The sequence below is a fragment of the Aulonocara sp. 'chitande type north' Nkhata Bay genome, linkage group LG14, assembly GCF_057382095.1.
Source record: "Aulonocara sp. 'chitande type north' Nkhata Bay isolate Kocher_YH1m ecotype deep benthic linkage group LG14, A_spYH_male_GT1.1, whole genome shotgun sequence".
Lineage (NCBI taxonomy): Eukaryota > Metazoa > Chordata > Actinopteri > Cichliformes > Cichlidae > Aulonocara > Aulonocara sp. 'chitande type north' Nkhata Bay.
This window is the reverse complement of record NC_141357.1, coordinates 39,197,674-39,216,349: the sequence shown is the minus strand read 5'-3', so window position 1 is coordinate 39,216,349 and position 18,676 is coordinate 39,197,674. Positions and strand designations below refer to the sequence as shown.

General features: G+C 44.7%; 1 protein-coding gene across 1 annotated transcript in view; it reads right to left on the bottom strand.

Annotated features, from left to right (window-relative positions):
• Positions 1–4,205: 4,205 nt before the first annotated feature.
• The window catches only part of ltbp4 (latent transforming growth factor beta binding protein 4), a 61,078-nt gene continuing 46,607 nt past the window's right edge, over positions 4,206–18,676 (bottom strand). The window contains exons 22-38 of the mRNA XM_086262528.1: positions 18,507–18,626; positions 18,027–18,152; positions 17,779–17,904; positions 17,340–17,462; positions 16,698–16,829; positions 16,429–16,554; positions 15,779–15,922; positions 14,724–14,987; positions 14,547–14,618; positions 14,096–14,224; positions 13,864–14,004; positions 13,492–13,644; positions 10,935–11,033; positions 10,681–10,840; positions 10,321–10,607; positions 9,981–10,133; positions 4,206–9,756 (exon numbers count right to left, since the gene is read on the bottom strand). Of these exons, the coding sequence (XP_086118654.1) occupies positions 9,614–9,756; positions 9,981–10,133; positions 10,321–10,607; positions 10,681–10,840; positions 10,935–11,033; positions 13,492–13,644; positions 13,864–14,004; positions 14,096–14,224; positions 14,547–14,618; positions 14,724–14,987; positions 15,779–15,922; positions 16,429–16,554; positions 16,698–16,829; positions 17,340–17,462; positions 17,779–17,904; positions 18,027–18,152; positions 18,507–18,626 (2,498 nt within the window). The 3' untranslated portion in view covers positions 4,206–9,613. The remainder of the gene's footprint in view (positions 9,757–9,980; positions 10,134–10,320; positions 10,608–10,680; positions 10,841–10,934; positions 11,034–13,491; positions 13,645–13,863; positions 14,005–14,095; positions 14,225–14,546; positions 14,619–14,723; positions 14,988–15,778; positions 15,923–16,428; positions 16,555–16,697; positions 16,830–17,339; positions 17,463–17,778; positions 17,905–18,026; positions 18,153–18,506; positions 18,627–18,676) is intronic.

The window sequence follows — 18,676 nt, the reverse complement described above, 5'->3', positions numbered from 1 at the left end:
CCCCTCCCTGAGCCTGGTTCTGCTGGAGGTTTCTTCCTGTTAAAAGGGAGTTTTTCCTTCCCACTGTCACCAAAGTGCTGCTCATAGGGGGTCATATGATTGCTGGGTTTTTCTCTGTATGTATTATTGTAGGGTCGACCTTACAATGTAAAGCACCTTGAGGCGAATGTATCACTTACACCGGGGCTTCACTTTTACTCAGTAATCAGTCAGTGAGATGATGTGAGGAAACAACAAAGGTCTCCAAACGTTCTCCTCCCTGCAGAGGTGCTGATGGGATTCCTGATCATGCTAGGGTCTCTGAGCATGTGGTGGCTGTAACCGTGTAAACTGTCTGCTTAGAGATTATTTTACTAGATAAAATAGCGCAGAGGGGGGAAAAATCAGGCTCCTGGCTCACACAGGCTCTCCTCCAAAGTCCTCATTTACAAACGTGAACATTACAGTGTTCTGACAAACCATCCTACTTTGGCAAAACGTCCTACCGTAAGTAGTTTATGCACATTTCTGCTGTCACAGACTAATTCCAGCACAAATTTCAGTAGGTATGACGGTTTGCCACTTAACGTTGCCCATCAGAGTATGCTTGTAGCTTATATTCTTAAAGCCAGGACGGTTTGCCACTTCATTTTACCCGTTAAAGTATGCTTGTAGGTAACATTCACAAAGGTAGCATGGTTCGCCGCTGAATTTTAGTTGTTAAAGTATGCTTGTAAGCAGTGTTGGTCAAGTTACTTGAAAAAAGTAATCGGTAACTAATTACTGATTACTTCCCCAAAAAAGTAATCCCATTACTTTACTGATTACTTATTTTCAAAAGTAATTAGTTCTTAGTTACTTTTTTAAAAACACGATTTACAACCTGAAGAGGTGATAAAGTGATAGATCTTTTAGCCCAATTCTACTTTTTCTACATAATCCATCATACAAAATGTAATCAAATGGAAAAGCCTCTTTTTAAAACTCGTTTTATTAGTTTTAATCTTTTAACTTTATGCAGCAAGCAAACAGCGTCATGCTTGCTCTGAAGTTTAGGGGTTTTTTCGCTGTAAAAAGAAGTTTTCTTCCCACGCACAGCGGACACTAATGTTTTTGTCCCTTTTTACAGAATCAAACTCAAAGTAAGGTCAGTACTTCCACGCTTTAAACGCTGCACGCTCATACTCTCTCTGCACTCGATATATGATCCATTGTTGATCTGCACACAGCTGTCGCTTACGTCACTGTCATGAGACACTTGCAAAAAAATCACGGTTTTAGTAACGCAGCGTGCTTACAGGAAAGTAACAGTAATCTAATTACCTTTTTTTGCAATAGTAATTCCTTACTTTACTCGTTACTTTAAAAAAAGTAATCGGATTACAGTAACACATTACTGCCCATCTCTGCTTGTAGGTCAAATTCACAAAAGTAGGATGGTTTGGCACTTAATTTCGTGTTGTGTGCATAAACAACGGGTAGGATGGATTCCCAGAACAGCGGCTAACAGCTGGATCATCCTGTCCGAGTGCAGCAGGGCAAACAGCGAACAGCCACTTCCTGTTACAGACAGTATGTCCTCGGTTTAAAATAAACTCACTGCTGCAGCACTAAACTGCCCCCTCACACTGCTGTTTAGTTTCAGTGTCCTTATTTTCCTGTGAGTTATCGATCCCGTCACTAGTTAGCTAACACAAACTAATGTTAGCCAACCAATCACATGACGTCACATCCCGTGCTGACAGACGATGGCGCCAAATGTGTTTTTAAAACTTTGAGCAGTTATTTGTTAAACCCAGCGTCACAGACATTGTTATATCTGACAGCGGCGCTCCGTGGGGTAAACCGGTGTTTCATGCCGTCTTTCTACCATCAGCGCCTGTTCGAAGGCGGGAAGTTTGCATTTTATGCACAGCCGTGAATCATCCTGGAGTGCAGAGAGCTAATCTGAGCCGAAAGGTCTGTCAGTGAACCCTGCGGCATCAGCTGACCCACTCACCTCCATCAGATCTGGGTCAACCTCGTGTCAGACCCTGCAGGCCTCCAGGACTGCATCCATCAGCAGGACTCGTTTATTAACGTGAGCCTTCATGCTCCTGCAGTCACAGCCCATCGTACAGCAGTGCTTCTGCCTCGATCCTATTACACTCTATTTTGGTTAATGTGAGCAGGTAAAGGTGTCTTCAAGGAAACGTGGAGCAGCTTCGTTCAACCTGCAGCCCTTAACTTCTCCACGTGACCGAGCAGCTCCTTCGGGCAAAGTGGTTCAATGGTTCCCAAACGTTTGTTTTGATAGGCCACCCTTTTGTTTTACAAGAAAATCTTTCAGCATGTGAACATGACCTGATGCTGCTGAAGTGAAGCAAAGTTACAGAGGTTTGATTACACAGCAAAATCTCCAGTGTTAAATTAACACTAGAGAGTGTCTATATGGGTCCACACCTCTGAGTGTTAAATTAACACTGTTGACAGTGTTATATGTTTAAAAGTAACCTGGTCAGTTTTGAAGATTAACAATGGCTAACACTGAGCAGTGCTGAGTTTCTAACACTGGAAAATAACTCAGAATGTTAGAAATAATCCAGTGTTAGAAAATCAGCACTGCTCAGTGTTAGTCTTTGTTAATCTTCAAAACTGACTAGGTTACTTTTAAACATATAACACTGTCAAAAGTGTTAATTTAACACTCAGAGGTGTGGACCCATATAGACACGCTCTAGTGTTAATTTAACACTGGAGATTTTGCTGTGTACAGACACGGCTGAGCAGTCATTTGTAAAAGTTTACATTTGTTCCTGGACGGGCTGTTGGTCAGTTGTCCAGCAACTGTTTTATTGGCCAGACTACAGGAACTCTCAACCTCTCAACCTCAAGCTTTTGAACCTCGTTCAGAAACGAGCAGGTGACGTCATGGCGATGGCGTCCATCTTTTATACCGTCTACAGGACGGCGTTGGAGCTGCAGGTGGACGTGTGTGAGATTTTCTGTGTTTCTCAGATTTTTGTGGTCTTGATTCTTCTGCGTTGATTTTCTGTAAAATCTTTGATATTGTGTTAAATTATTTACGTTGAACCTTGAATTAAAGAAGTTGAAGCTTTTATTCTCCACTTTCTTTTAACTGCAGGCTGTGTGCGCTTAACTGAGCGTGTGCTGAACCAGGATATCTGCTGTGGTGTGTAACCAGCGCTGGAGGATCTGCGGCTGAAAGCTGATATTCCGCTGGCTCACGGCTTCAGCCTCGTATTGGGTGGACCTCTGTAATTCCATTAATACTGCCTGCAGGTGAGAGTGTGTGTGGACAGATTGGCCTATAATACAAAGTGGCTTACAGGCCTGGATCTACACGCACAGTGCAGGCATTAAGGTTATGGAGCCAGGTGGAGGATTAAAGCCGGCCAGCACACGAGCATCACCTGAGGTGACTCCGCAACAATGGTTAACTGTTAGCAACACGCTAATGCAGCTTCCCAACAGTGGACAGTGTAAACAAAGAGCTCAGGACGTAACGCAGAGGAGGACACTGATACCAGCAGCAGACCAGTCAGAGCAGTGACTGCTGCTGGTTCCGCTCCTCTTATTAACAACCTATCAGAGTTCAGTCTACAAGAATGCCATTACATTTAAGACGTAATCCTCCTTACAGATGACCACTGTCACCGAGAGGACATCAAATACACACACACTGTTTGACATGTGTTTGTGTGCAATGCGAGGCTGACAACTGAAGATGTTCAAACAGCCTGCAGAGTGCAGCAAGGACAGAAGCAGGAAGTTACATGCGCTCCATGAAGTTGGAAATCCTGGGTCGGAAATTTGAGCTGGAATCCCTGAGTTAAGCTGGAGTTCTCTGTCTAAAGTACAGAGAAGCCCTCTAAATCAGTATCTCCTCACGCTCCAACATCCTCTCTGCCTGACACTAATCACGCTAACCTGCTGCACATCCTGTCCAGCTCCATCTCTGATTAGTCAGCTGATAGAGGTTTCTTCATGTCCAGCCTCACATACAGCTCACGGTACGCGTTTCCTTTTCTCTGTTGGAAGGATTCACCACTGTTGCGTATTTGTGACCCGCTAACATACTGCAGTGTTTATAAGTGCAAAAAACCAGCCAGTGTAAAATGCTTATATCTCCGTAGTGACCGGTCAGGGGCTACACGACCTTTGCTCCCAGCTGCTCTTCCTGTCCTACAGATTATAAAGAAGGGAAACAAAACCACGGATGCAGGTTTCAATAAACATGTGCAAATATATTTTCGTTTCATGTCATACAAACAGTGATAAAAGTGTGAATCATTAGCAAAGTTAACAAGTGAACAAACATCAGAGACCAAAATGTACAAAACGTGCCACGTGAGCATAAACGTGGAACAGTGCATGGTATACTTGGAGACAGGAAACAGGAAGTTCATCATGCTACGCTTCAACACGTTAACTGCATCGAGAGGTTAATAAAACACAATCAACACGTTCTCTTACAGGCCAGAAATATTATGGTCAAAATAAAGATTATTCAATGAGCAGGTGAATTATTATATACACAATATGAGTGAGCACAGCTTCCAGTATATTCAGGAGTGGAAACTGCATAAAGTTTCTATTCATGTTCTGGAAAACACAAAAGTACAGACATGTCAGCAAAACAGCTAGTATTCCCACAAACAGGTTCAAGCTAAAGTCTGGCCACGTTCTCAGCAGTTCTCGGCAAATTGAAATGTATCTGCTGATATTAATGTGCGTTAAGTTTAGTGAGACTCTGTATTAGCAGGCAGGTGTTTACTCGAGGCTAGAGGCAGAACATCACACGAAACCACCGTTTCTAGATTTTTGTATTATTTTTACACACAAATACATTTTTTAAAAAGACACAGTTTGGTTTAACTATAATGTTTCACATGCCTGTAAACGTCACTTTCTAGGTTATCAAAACATAATTCCAATTCAAATCAATTTGAAAATCACGCTGTCACAAAAAAAACCCTAATTTGCGTCGATCAGATGTGACGTGTTCGGAACCGCACCTGAGATTTGATGACATGAAGACAAATAAATAGAATCAGACTGTGAATCAGATGATCACTGAAATCTAAAAGTTAGAAAAAGGTAGCAGATAATTTTACAGTGATATAAACCTGCTCAGATTAAAGCCAATATTTTAATGCACAGTCTGAAATGTGCGGAAGAGGATTAGGGACACTGGGAAAAAAACGAGCACGTCCTGTTTTTTTCTTTTCTAGAAATCTGAGGAAAAAAACTGAGAAAAAACTTCTTTTTTGTCAGAATTCTGACTTAATCTCAGAATTAAAGTGATTAAAGAGGTTAAAGTTTAAAGAGATTAAAGTTTAAAGATTATTCGGATGAAAAAGTTTTTTTCTCAGAATTCTAGAAAAGAAAAAAAAAAGACATGCCCATTTTTTTTTTTTTTTAAACAGTGGCCCTATTCCTCTTCCGTACTAAAGAACATATAACTGTCCTAATATATAAAGTTAGGAATGTCTGTTCACAAAGGAGATTTTCTGTGACATTTTGTACATATCTGAATTTCAAAACAATATCATTTGTGAAACTGTTGGGAAGCTTAGCTTATAAATTAGCTCTTGAGCTAACAGTTAACAGTCCACTCACTGCTAAAAGGCTGACAGAATATTTACTTTGGTTAATATAGTAAATGAACTCTGGGAATTCTGACTCAGTATGTTAGTACTTTGGTAAATAAAAAAAAAATTCTGTTCCAAGTTAGTTTTTTTCAATCTCATCTAACATATCAAAAGTTAATAAATGTTGCTATAAACTATAAATCAACAATTAAAAGGCACAAACTAGGGGACTGTGAACCCGTTGTCATGGTATTTCAATAATCAATCCGATTGTTCAGTCTGACGTCACTAGCCGTGTCTGGGTCTAAACTCCGCTGCAGGTCCATATATCAAACGATCACTGTGGCATTACTGAGAGTTAAAAACTGTCTAAAGTCTTTCATCTTTAATAAAATGATCAGCGTTCTGCTCTACCAGGTGTAACAATTGAGTTTAACATCCAGGCATCCATGAAAACTGAATTTATGACATTTAACGGAGTTAGAAGTTAGCAGGGAGTTAGCTCGCTAGCTTCTATCTAAATACAATATAGCATGTCCTGACTGCGGGGTTTTGGAAACAAATTAAAACGTACAGCTTTCTTATCACTTCCAGCATAAATGAAGACAGAAAACTAAACAGCAGTGACGTTTGTAGGGTTACTGAAGTTGAGCTACCTGGTATATAATGATGTGCTACATGACCGCTAGCGACACAGCTATGTTAGCTTAATATAAACAAGCTAACTTTTTTTTCCACTCGATAAAAGTTAACGTGAGTGTTCTCGGTGGTCAGGAACAAATGTAATCGCATGGCAGGATGCTGTAAAAGGACCAAACTTCAGCCAGGAGAACAACTGAGATAATCCATCCACATATGAGGTTAGTCATTCATATACTGCTGCATGGGCTGGGCTGTAGTTACATCCTAAGGTTTTAAAAACTGAGCTTAAATAAATGATTAGCGGTAATAAAAGCCGAGGGAGGTCAACAGTGATCACTGACTGTTTTAGGAGCTTTTTGAGATCAAATAGAAGAAAATACATAACATTAAACATGTTAACAACACAAAAGCCATATTAAACGCAGACTACTTTAGACCCGGAAGTAGGATTCGTCGCGTCATCACTGAACAACCGGATATCTAGTAGAGAAAAAAAAACTAGCCTATTATCCTGCAGCTAACAGATCACTAGCTAGCAAACATGGCCAGAAAATAAACAAATATTCAGTTAAAAGAATTAAATGCAGTCTTCTAAAACTGTTGCGTCAGTATTTTTGCGACTACACAGAAAATTATTTTGAAGTAGAACAGTGCGTCAAACTAAAACTCCCTGCTTCTTCATTCAGTAGTGTGCTAATAGCTAATGAGCACACATGTATTAATATTTTTCAAGCTAATAGCTCATTAGTAAGCTTACTAGGTGTGTTGAATATTAATTTAAATATTGCAGTAACTTTTAGAACAAAATATTAGCTAGTGCTTGATAGCTAACATTTAAAGTCTTTAATTAGCATAACTTTAGGTTACGCTAGCTTTGACTGTAGCACATAGTGAGTGTACTAGCTTTAACTTTGCGCACTAACACGCATTTAGGCTCATGCTAATAAGAGTAAGAACTGTAAGTAAGAACTGAGGCTGGTCATTTTATGAATGCATATGTAAAATACATTGACTCCTTTTTAATCTCAGTTTAATTGAACACATCGTTCTACTTTAATTTCTTTTACTGTAGCACACCAGAGCTAGCTGTATAAATAAAGCTGACGATTACGTCTGTAAAGACTTATCTGAACTTCACAAATCTGCTGGTTAAACAAAGCAAACATACATAAAGCATTTCTTCACCTGCAGGACAACTTCAGTCCTTTTGTTTTGCTGTACATGACCACATCCTGACAGTGTGTCATGGAAAACCTACATTCATCTCTCACTTTATTAGGTACACCTGTTTAACTGCTTGTTAGCTCAAATGTCTTATCAGCCAATCACACGGCTTAACCCAGTGTGCAAAGATGTGGTCGAGGAGACCTGCTGAGTTTCAAACTGTGCATCAGAATGGGTAAGACAGGTGATGTGTTGTTGTTGGTCTGAGTGTTTCAGAAACTGCTGTAACTGGGATTTTCCCACCAACCATCTCTGTGTTTAAAGGGAACAGTCGGAAAAAGAGGAAATACCCAGTGAGCAGCAGTTCTCTGGGAGAAAATGACTTGTTGAGGTCAGAGGAAGATGACATGAAGGCAACGATAACTCAAACAGCTGCTTGTTACAGTGCCGTGCATAAAGAAGAGCACCTCTGAAGCTGCTGGTGTGGTGGCATCGTTTAAACCCCACAGCCTACCTAAGTGTTGTTGCTGACCATGTCCAACCCATCTTCTGATGGCTGCTTTTAGCAGGATAACACACCGTGTCACAAAGCTCAGATTATCTCAGCCTGGTTTCTTGAACATGATGATGAGTTCACTGTACTCAAATATTGAGGGAAACCAATGTTTCAGCCCAAAATCTCATTCCAGTGGATCACCTTTGTGATGTGGTGGAACGGGAGATTCTCATCATGGATGCAGATGACAAATCTGCAGCAGCTTTGGGATGATGTCATGATGATGTCAGGTTAATATGAACCAAAATCTTACAGGAATGTTGAGACATGAAGAATTAAAACAGGAAAAAGGGCGTCCAACCTGTTACCGCAGAGGTGTACCTAATAAAGTGACCAGTGAGTGTATTGGTGGGCTTTGGGTGCAGCTTGGTTCCTTGTGTAGTGCTTTAAATGAAACGGGGTCAAACAGGGCTAGACTGGGTCAGACTGGGCACAACGCTTCAAGGAGGTACGAGTCGTTAACTTTACAAACTTTAATAAACTCTTTAGTCTGATTGGAACATTCAACTCCCACACTCTTTAGAGGACTGTGGAGTGGACTGCACCACCGAGTCATACATCAGCTACAAACATCTGAATATTAAAGAAGACGAATTGTGTTTCCTGTGACGAGTTAGAGGGAAACAAAAGCTTCGACAGTGAGTCAGCTAACAGAATAAAGGAAGTACAAGCCAGAATCACTGGGAGCTGCTTCCCAACAGGCTTCCAGAAGCTGGCCAATCAGAAGAATGTGGGCTCATAGGGAGGGGGGCCTTAAAGAGACAGAAACAAAATCGGCTCGTGCCGATTAGAGGAAGATTAATGTGCCACTGTGTGTCATGTAAAGCTACTCTAGTGGAGTCCAGGAATAAAAATGTAGATGAAAGTGATAATAACAATAATGATGATGATGATGATGATGGGTCCCTTTTAGGCCAAACCTTTTGTTCCCTAAAACAGAGTTTCTAAACCTGAAACATTTTTCGCCCTTGTGTTTTTAGGCTTTATAAAGTTATTATAATATTAGGTGATATTTGCTTGCTATGTGTCACTGAATTTTCCGTGTCCTGTGCACTCCACACACACAAGGTGATGAAACAGATGCGTGTCCAAATGGAGTAAATACTGCAGTATAATAAGAATACTCATCCATGGGACCATCCAAGGATAGTCCTGGCTTCCTACGGGGGTTTGAGACAATGACACGTTGATCTGCTCAGGTTTATGTTTATGTATGAACTCTGACTGAATTACACACAATTTGAGGCAACCAGGTGTTTTACAGCAACCACACTGGGCTCTAACAGACACACTGATTTATCGTTGCTTTTATCACCACTCAGGTCCAACCAAACTACCACGTGTCTGATAACTACCTGCCCAGTTAAAGAAAAACAAACACAATCCACCTGCAACACAGGTGAGGTGAACAAATGGAGGGTGTATTCAGGTCTGGATTGTGGAGGCATTAGTGAAGTGTGTTCAGGCTAAACCAGGATGATGAGTTGCTCTCTAATCAGACGTCGCCCGGTGTTGTTCAGGCTAACCCAGTCTAGCTTTGCCCAGTTTAGTGCAATCTAGAGTCTTTTAGTGTCCAGTCTATTCTCGCCTGGTCAAGTCTAGTTTATCTAATCTGGAGAATAAAAAAGCCTGAGCCAGTCTGCGCTGGCCTACAGATCCCAGTCCAGCGCACTCTGTTCTAAGCAGCCACGCAGTGGTTCGGTCTGCGAGACATGACGTATCCTCTCCTGCAGACGCAGCGGTACGAGCCGTCGGTGTTCACGCAGCGAGCGTTCACGCACGGGTACTCAATCCTGACGCTGTCCTCACACTCATTTACATCTGCAAACACACACACACACAATCAGTAATTCAGTACTGGAAATCTAACATATAAATGTGATTCATCAAGCCCTGGTCACACAGCAAAGGACGACTGCCTGGCAACTGCTGGTTGCTAGGGGGAAATGTGAATCGGGTCTCTGGGCGTCTGTGATTGAGGCTTTAACAGTTTATCTTCTTCTTTGCTGTCTCATAGCGATCTGTGCTCTCCTCTGCAGCCTTACCTATGCAGGTCATAGTGGTCATGTCCAGCTCGTATCCTTGGTAACAGTCGCAGGTGTAACCCTCTGCAACACGAATGCACCTGCCGTTCTCACAGCCGTGCAGGATCCCACAATCCTCAGCTGTGCTCAGGCTGGCGTATGACTCGTAACGCCCTGAGAGATGAGAGAAGGAGAAAGCAGGCTTCACTGTGTTGGTAGTTTCAGCTAGTTCACCTGCTGCTCACCTGGCCTGACCCGGTCCACCTCGACCTTTGGCCTCAGCACTGAAGCAGCGCTTTATGTTCACACGTTTTTATATTTTTCTTTGCATTTTAAATAAAAGTTTTGTTTCTGGACTCACTCTCATACAGCCTCCTCGGTACCCCTCCTCCTCCGCTCCTGTCGGTGAAAGAAGGGAAGGGCGGCCCCGGCCTCCACGCCCTGTCCTCCCCTTCCTCCTCTGTCTCCTCGTAGCGCCCTCCAGGCAGCGGGGCCAGGCTGAGAGGAGGACTGTCGGGCCTGGATGGTGGATGAGGCACGACTCCAAGCCCAATGTCAGCTCGTGGGTCCGGAGGAATGCGGAAGGGAGGCGGTCTGGACTGGGAGCTGTCAGGAGGCCCGTAGTCTCCCTCGGAGTAGTAACCAGTGCTGTGACACACAAACATCTGTTAACGTAACCTGATGATTATTAGAACAGCGACAGCCATGAGTTTGGTCTCACCTGTACTCAGGCCTACGATACGTTTCATCTGGCAGGCTCCCTCTGAAGCCTGACCTGCTGCCCTCTGCTGGAGAGTAATCATCATAGTCGGAGTGACCGTAGTCTCTGCCGGGAATCACAGGGAAGTAGTCGAGTCCATAAGGAGGCAGGTTTGGAGAAGCTGAGTTCATGAGGAGGAACGAGAAAGTCAAATTAAACTCGACTTTAGATTCAAACTCAAAATAAAACTGAGAAATGTGAACAGTTTTCTGTACCACTCCCTCGTCTTCGACCTGCTTCCGTTTCAGAGTCCGGATAAGTCGCCGGGAAAAGAGGCGGAGGAGGGAACGAACTGCACATACTGGCATACCCCTCTGTGGAGAGACGAATGCCAGTTAATCTGTTAAATATGCTACAAGGTCATCATACCAACTGATGATATTTAGGATGTTTAAACTACAGCTGTGACCTCTACATTGAAGGAACAACGCTTTCAAATCCGGGGACCAGGAGGCATACAGTGCTGCCAGGGCCAACCTGAGAAGAGGCATCAAGACTGCCAAGCAGCAGCACAGGAGGCGTATCGAGGCCAGGTTTGAGAACAACACAAACCCAAGGCAGGTCTGGGAGGGCATCAGGGCTATCACGGACTACAAAAGAAGAACACCATCACCCTCAGCCGACAGTTCTACTCTGGCTGAGGATCTAAATCTCTTTTATGCCCGTTTTGATAGGGAGAACACCGACCCTGTCCTGTCCCCTCTCCCCTCAACCGACCCTGCTCCGGTCCTGAGCACTCATGAGCTGAGGCGTGTGTTCCGGAGCATTAACACCAGGAAGGCGGCCGGGCCGGATGGAGTGCTGGGCCGGGTGCTAAAAGACTGTGCTGCGGACCTGGCGGACGTCTTCACCTCTATATATAACACCTCGTTGTCCTGTTCACTGGTACCATCCTGTTTCAAAGCAGCAACCATCGTTCCCATCCCAAAACACTCAAATGTCACATGTCTGAACGATTTCAGACCTGTGGCACTCACCCCCATTCCCGCCAAATGCCTGGAGAGACTGGTCATTAAACACATCAGAGCTGCTTTTCCACCATCCCTGGACTCGCACCAGTTTGCATACAGGGAGAACCGGTCAACCGAGGATGCGATCGCCACAGTGCTGCACACATTACTGAAGCACTTGGAACACAGGAACACCTATGCACGGCTCCTCTTTGTAGACTACAGCTCGGCTTTTAATACCATCCGGCCATACAAACTCCGTCCCAAACTCCACCAACTGGGACTTAACTCCTCTCTGTGCAACTGGACTGTGGACTTCCTCACTAACCGTAGACAGAGTGTCAGAGTGGGTAAGAACACCTCTTCCACCCTTGTGGTCAACACCGGTGCCCCTCAGGGGTGTGTTCTGAGCCCTCTGCTATACACTCTCTTCACCCATGACTGTATTTCCTCCTGCGCGTCCAATCTCATTGTTAAGTTTGCAGATGACACTACAGTGCTCGGACTTATATCCAACAATGATGAGACAAACTATAGGACAGAGGTGCAACAACTAGAGTCATGGTGCCACGACAATAACTTGGTCTTAAACACCAAAAAGACCAAGGAGATCATTGTAGATTTCCGGAAGAGGGGCCATAACAACCATCTGCCTCTCTTCATTGGCAGTGAGGCGGTGGAGAGGGTGAGCAGTTTTAAATTCTTGGGGGTAACTGTGACCGAGGACCTGTCCTGGGGCAACCATATCACCTCAGTTGTACGGAAGGCCCAACAGCGCCTCTACTACCTGAGGAGACTGCGGAGCGCACACATTCCCAGATCTCTGATGTTGAACTTCTACAACTGTGCCATCAGCAGCGTTCTGACGTATGGATTTCTAGTGTGGTTCCCCAGCTGCACCAAGGCCGATCAGCAAGCACTCCAGCGGGTGGTGAAAGAAGCTGGCAGAATTATTGGAACAAGTCTGCCAGAGATCAGTAATATCTTCCCCACTCGCTGTCTGAGGAGGGTGCACAGTATCCTGCGGGACCAACATCACCCTGCGCGCCACCTTTTCCATCTGCTGCCCTCAGGGAGAAGGTACAGGTCTATACAGGCCAGAACATCCAGACTGGCCAACAGCCTGTATCCACAGGCTGTGAGGCTCCTGAACTCTCTGCCCCCCTCTCACGGACAATAACCATATCCAACTTCTTAATAGCAATGAACTGGTCTGCATTGGTGCATCATATCTTTATTCTCTTCCCCCTCCTGCCCCCCCCCCCTCTTTCTTAAATAGATAACTATCATATCTGATATCATATCTCACAGTACAATAATATTGAATGGGTTGCATTGTTGTATTTTGTCATGTTTCTCAGGTCTTTGTCTGAATTTCTACGAACATTATTGCTAAGGATTGTCTTATTGCATTGGAGTCACACTGGGTTAAATATGTACACTTGGGTTTTAAGGGGTATTTATTATTTTCTTCTTTTTTTGGGGTTGTATGGAAGCCCCAAACACAATTTCATTGTTCTTGACAATGACAATAAATAAATAAATACTAAATACTAAAATACATCTTTGGGCTTCCACAGAGGGTGACAGCAGGAAGGCTTCCCAATTCAAATTCCAGTTTAACAACTTAAAATTCTTCTCCTGTAAATGTCACCACGTCGGGGTAATGGCTTCAAAATCTACAACACTGAATACACACGGCTTTGGAGCTTTTGATGATTTCTGGAGGTATAAAAACAATAAAACCTCTCGACGTCTTCCTAACAGCCTTCCTGAGGAGACACCAGATGTTTTTATAGTTTCCAGTGGTTCTTTTGTTTACCTGTGTCGGGGGCAGGACAGAGGGCGCAGCTGAACCCCCAGCCCTGCCCATACAGACAGCAGCAGTCTGTGAAGGTGATATGAGCTCCCATCAGAACGCTCTGACACACCAGGCCTGTCGTCACGTGCTGCCAGCATATGGACAGGTTCTCATCTGGAGAGCATGAAGAAGTCAACACCAGAGCAGAGAAAGCAAAGCAAAACTGATGGCAGGAAGCTATTCATATAGTTTCTCGACTTTTGTGTGAGTCTGCATGCTGCGTCTGCCTGTCACTGTGCTGCTGGAACACCAGAGTTTCCGTGATGATGGACAATAAAGGATATTTCTATTATTTCTAGGGAGGAGAAGTAGAAGCAGGAAGCTCAGGTTTACCCTGATTGAGGTCGGAGGAGTTGACACAGTTTCGTTGGGTGTCGTCGAGGACCAGAGGAGGCTGACAGCTGCAGTAATACGAACCAACTGTGTTCACACAAATCCCTCCCACACAGCTCTCCTCTTCACACTCATCATGATCTGACACAAACAAGGAGGGAAAAAACTTTATTGACACAGAAATTCAAATCGGTTTGAGCAAATTAAGCTGCTGAGCTTCGGTTCGGCGTACCAACACACTCCAGCAGCGTGCTGTTGTAAACGTATCCGCTGGAGCAGTAGCAGCTGTATCCCGGGATGTTGTTGACACACACGCCGTTCTTACACACCTCTGGATGGAAACGCTTACACTCATCCACATCTGGCAACAAAGGCACGAAAAAGGACACGTGTCTCAAAGATGTTCTCATTCATGTCCGCTGTACCTCCCTGCAGCGTTGTGACGTACGGATTGTTACTGATCCTGTTTTTTACAGTCCAGACTTTCTGAGTCTGAGGGTTTTAAAAACACTCTTATACCTTCTGGGTTACTAATTCCCAACTTTCTGAAAACACAGCAAATATCTGAAAACATCTGGAAACGGTATCTGTGCCGACCGGACATTCTGCGACCCAGTAACATCATCAGTCAGGAAGTGAAATGCAGTGGGGTCAGGGTTAAAGAGGTCTGTCTGTGTTTGTACCTCTGTAGCTGAAGGCTCCTGGTCCTTCTGTAACATATCCATTCCCACTGGGACACAGAGTTAGAAACTCAGCTGCAACACAGAAAGACTTTATCAGAAAATTAACCAAAGCGCAGCTCTGAAGTCCTGATAGGTTGATAGGTGGCCTGCATTCACTATACACACAAGCTTTCCCACCTGTGTATGCTGTAGGGCAGGGGTGGTACTGGCAGCCCAGCCCCCAGCCCTGCCCCAGTGTGCAGCAGCACTCCTGCTGGGTGGTGTTGGTGGCCAGCAGGCTGCAGGTTCCCCGCTCTGCCAGGTTGTAATAACACTCCCTCAGCTCGCCAGGACGAGCCTGAGGAAGGGGCGGCAGCATCGGAGACAGCTCCACCACGCTGGCGTGGAAAGCGGAGGAGGAGGTGGTGGTAGAGGATTGGCGGGCACGGACTATGTCTGTTTCTGAAGAAAAATGAGAATATGAAAGTTAAATTAGCATCTACCAAACAGGTTTGGGTGTTTGGCATGTTTTAGCTTTTGTTCTGCGAGGTCATCTTTGGCGACCATCACCGGTTATTTCAAAATACAGTTTTTCGTGTAGCCAGAAGTGACCCAAGATATCAGCTAATGCTATCAAGCTTGGTTAGCATGCTCCAGGACACAGACCCAAGAATTTCACTGAGCAGAACTAGAGCTCAGACCTCTTTAGTACAATAACCTCACAGTAGCCTTTTTATTGATCCAATAATTGCATTAAAAAAGCTCAAACAGCGCAAACACAGAGGAGAGGTTCAGTTCAGGCATGCTAGCTAGCTGAGGTGAAACCTAGCAGACAGCTAGCAGCTACAGCTGCCTGTGTGACCATCCACCTGTCAGTCAAACAAGGCCAACTTTAAGCCTTAATAAAATTAGTCAGCTCAGTTCTAAAAATCATTCCCCTCTCATACTGTTGTTAAGAAGGGGTAACTTTTGTTAATTTCTGTTTTAAAGCTGGATGCTTTAACAAGGAGACTGACTCACTACAACCTCAAGTGGCTATTAGAGGAATTGCAGCTTTTGTTGGCAGTTGGGGAAAAGAAAGTCCAAGGATCATTATTCCATCTTCAGCAATGGAAGAGGCCCCCACACCAGCAACATCAGCAACAACAGAGATGAAAATCTTATTAACGGCATGGGGCTGGGATGGAGTTGGGTTGTGGCTCGTGTGAGCAGCAGCAGCTACACAGCAGCCATGTAGTCTCATATGTGTTTACCTAGAGCTGCAGCGTGGACGCACCGTCTGGCCGCCGTGTCGTAGCTGTGACCTGCCTGGTCACATTCACACATGAAGGACCCCTCCACGTTCTCACAACGAGCTGAGCCACACACACCCGGCAGAGACACACACTCATTCACATCTGAAAGACACATACACAAACGCATTTCATTTCATTCACATAAACCTTGTTTAGATTGTTTTGTAGATTAACCCATTAAAAAAACAATAATCTCAGGCACACGTCCAAATTTTGGGAAATAACACAAAACAAGAAAGTTAACAGCAAAAACAAACAATAATGAAACTCAGTTAAAAGAAGCCAAATGCCCGATAAAATGCTTGTCTTTGCGGGGCTGCTGTGACTCTGTGCCTGGGATCACCGTAATGACCCTAATATCATTGAAAAGCGCAGCGTCGCTGCTTTCAGGAACCGTTGGAATTCTTTCAATTGAGCAAATGGTTCAGGAGTTACAGATGTTGAAAACACCCATCTGAATCTAGCGACAGGTTAGGCTTTAGAGGGTCAAACATGTGATGCTGAAAAAAACATTTGTAGGATCCAAAGTCTTAAAATGTCTTTTTGGTTTTTTTTAGACCCAAGAACCCAAAAGCCTTGAATCCTCACACTTGTGCTCTAACACGTACCCACACAGGTCTTTCCATCGGCGGAGGAGGTGAAGCCTTGGTCACAAATGCAGCGGTAAGTTCCAAACAGATTCTGACAGTAGGCGTTTGCGCCGCACACTGTCGTGTTGCCACATTCATTAATATCTGATTGAAAGAAGAAACGAGAAGGAAGTCAAGTCCATCCGTTCATCCATTTTCTACGGCTCGTCTGGCCTAAGCAGAGATGAGGCCTCCCTCGTTTGTTCTAAGTGGATGCTGAAGCGTCGGTAACATGTGCTCAGACTCACCTTCACAGATCCCAGCGTGGTTCACCTGGTAGCCTGGCTCACAGTTAGTGAGGCAGCTGTAGGAACCAATGGTGTTCTCACATCGCTGTGACCCGCAAATAGAACCACCGGACAAGACGCATTCATCAACATCTGAAAGAGACAGACAGACAGAGGTCGTTAGACGTCAAGGTTCACAGCTTTGGATTGGCCTTAAACATCAGTAATATAAACTTTGATTCACATGAGGCCAACACTTCCTATGGAGCACCTCAGGGTTCAGTACTGGGTCCAGTTAATATATATGAGCAAGTATGTGCAGCACGTTGTACGTTTATAAGATATTTTATTTTGCTGGTCAGATTACAGAGACTGTATGGAGAAGAGCTTTGAACCACTACATGATGCACCTCATGAAGGCTTTGAATACATCGGTCCTATTTTAATTTCTTTCTTTGGCTGACAGGAAGTCAAAATACTTATTTTAATATTCTTCTTCTATTTGTCACGATTCATTTATCAGTTTATCTGTTCGTCTATTTTTTGGATGGTACTGGCAGCCACGAGGAGATGGACACAGGCTGCAGGGTCATGACCTAATTAACAGGTCAGGCCTACTTAAACTGGGCTGAAGGTGTCACACTTGTGTGTGTGTGTGCATACCAAGGCAGGCAGTCCCCTCGGGGTTGGTGGTGAAGCCAATTTGACAGTCGCACTGGAACGAGCCTTCGGTGTTCACACAGCGACCGTCCGAACACACCCCCGCCTTAACACACTCGTCCACGTCTGCACAAAGACACGAGAAGACAAAACTGAAGAGCCACAAACAGGCAGCAGCCGAAGGCCTGCGGAGCATCTCACGCAGCATGCAGTGATGTCTGCGGGCTCTGCAGGCCATCGCTGACTGCACAGGTGTAAAAGATTTTTGGACCTGACTGTAATATATCCGACACAACAGCTCCGACATCAGTCCTGCTTTCCTGCGACGGTCATGAGGCTGCTGTGGTATTAAATGAAATACTTAAACATCTGAATACGGACGTGCGCACAAACCCAAAGAAGCGTCCTGATAAACGTTCCCCGTTTGATCGGCGGGACTCACCGAGGCAGGCCGTCCGGTTCTCAGTCAGCGTGAATCCCTGCGAGCACACACACGTGTAGGATCCAGGCGTGTTCACACACTCTCCTCTGGAGAAACAGAAATCTCCCTCCAAACACTCGTTAATGTCTGAGGACACACACACACACACACATTAAAATGATCTGTTTAACGCACCGTTCTGTACGAGGGCGCCTCATCACCACCCACATCTGGTAAAGTTATATTTAACTAGCAGAGAGCGACCTCACCTCTGCACTGCCTTCCCAGGCTGGAGGTTCGATACCCGGGCGCACAGTCGCACCTGAACGAGCCGACGGTGTTCACACAGACCCGTTCTGCCTCACACACCCTGCCGCTCGCACACTCGTCTATGTCTGCACAGAGAGTGACATCATCATTGATCGCTGCTGCTCACAGGGGGTCATGTGATTGTTGGGTTTTTCTCTGTATGTATCATTGTACGATCTACTGTACAATATAAAGCACCTTGAGGCGACTGTTGTTGTGATTTGGCGCTGTGTAAATAAAACTGGATTGAATTGAATTGAATTGAAAATTGATCGGCCTTTCCTAACTGATTTGCTCAGAGGCTCCGCCTTCTGCCACTGCAAGCTGAGGATGGACGGATGATGAAACGGTGATGAGTCTAAACATAATGTTGATTTCTAAACAGGCTCAGCTCCTGTGTGTGTGTGTGTGTGTGTGTGTGTGTGTGTGTGTGTGTGTACCTGTACACACTCCATCCACGCTGTGGTATCCCTGCCGACAGTCCACACACCTGTAGGAGCCTTCAGTGTTCACGCACCGCTGACCGGGACAGGAGTCGCCGTCCTCACACTCGTTTATATCTGCACACAGAGTGTGTGTGTGTGTGTGTGTGTGTGTGTGTGTGTGTGTG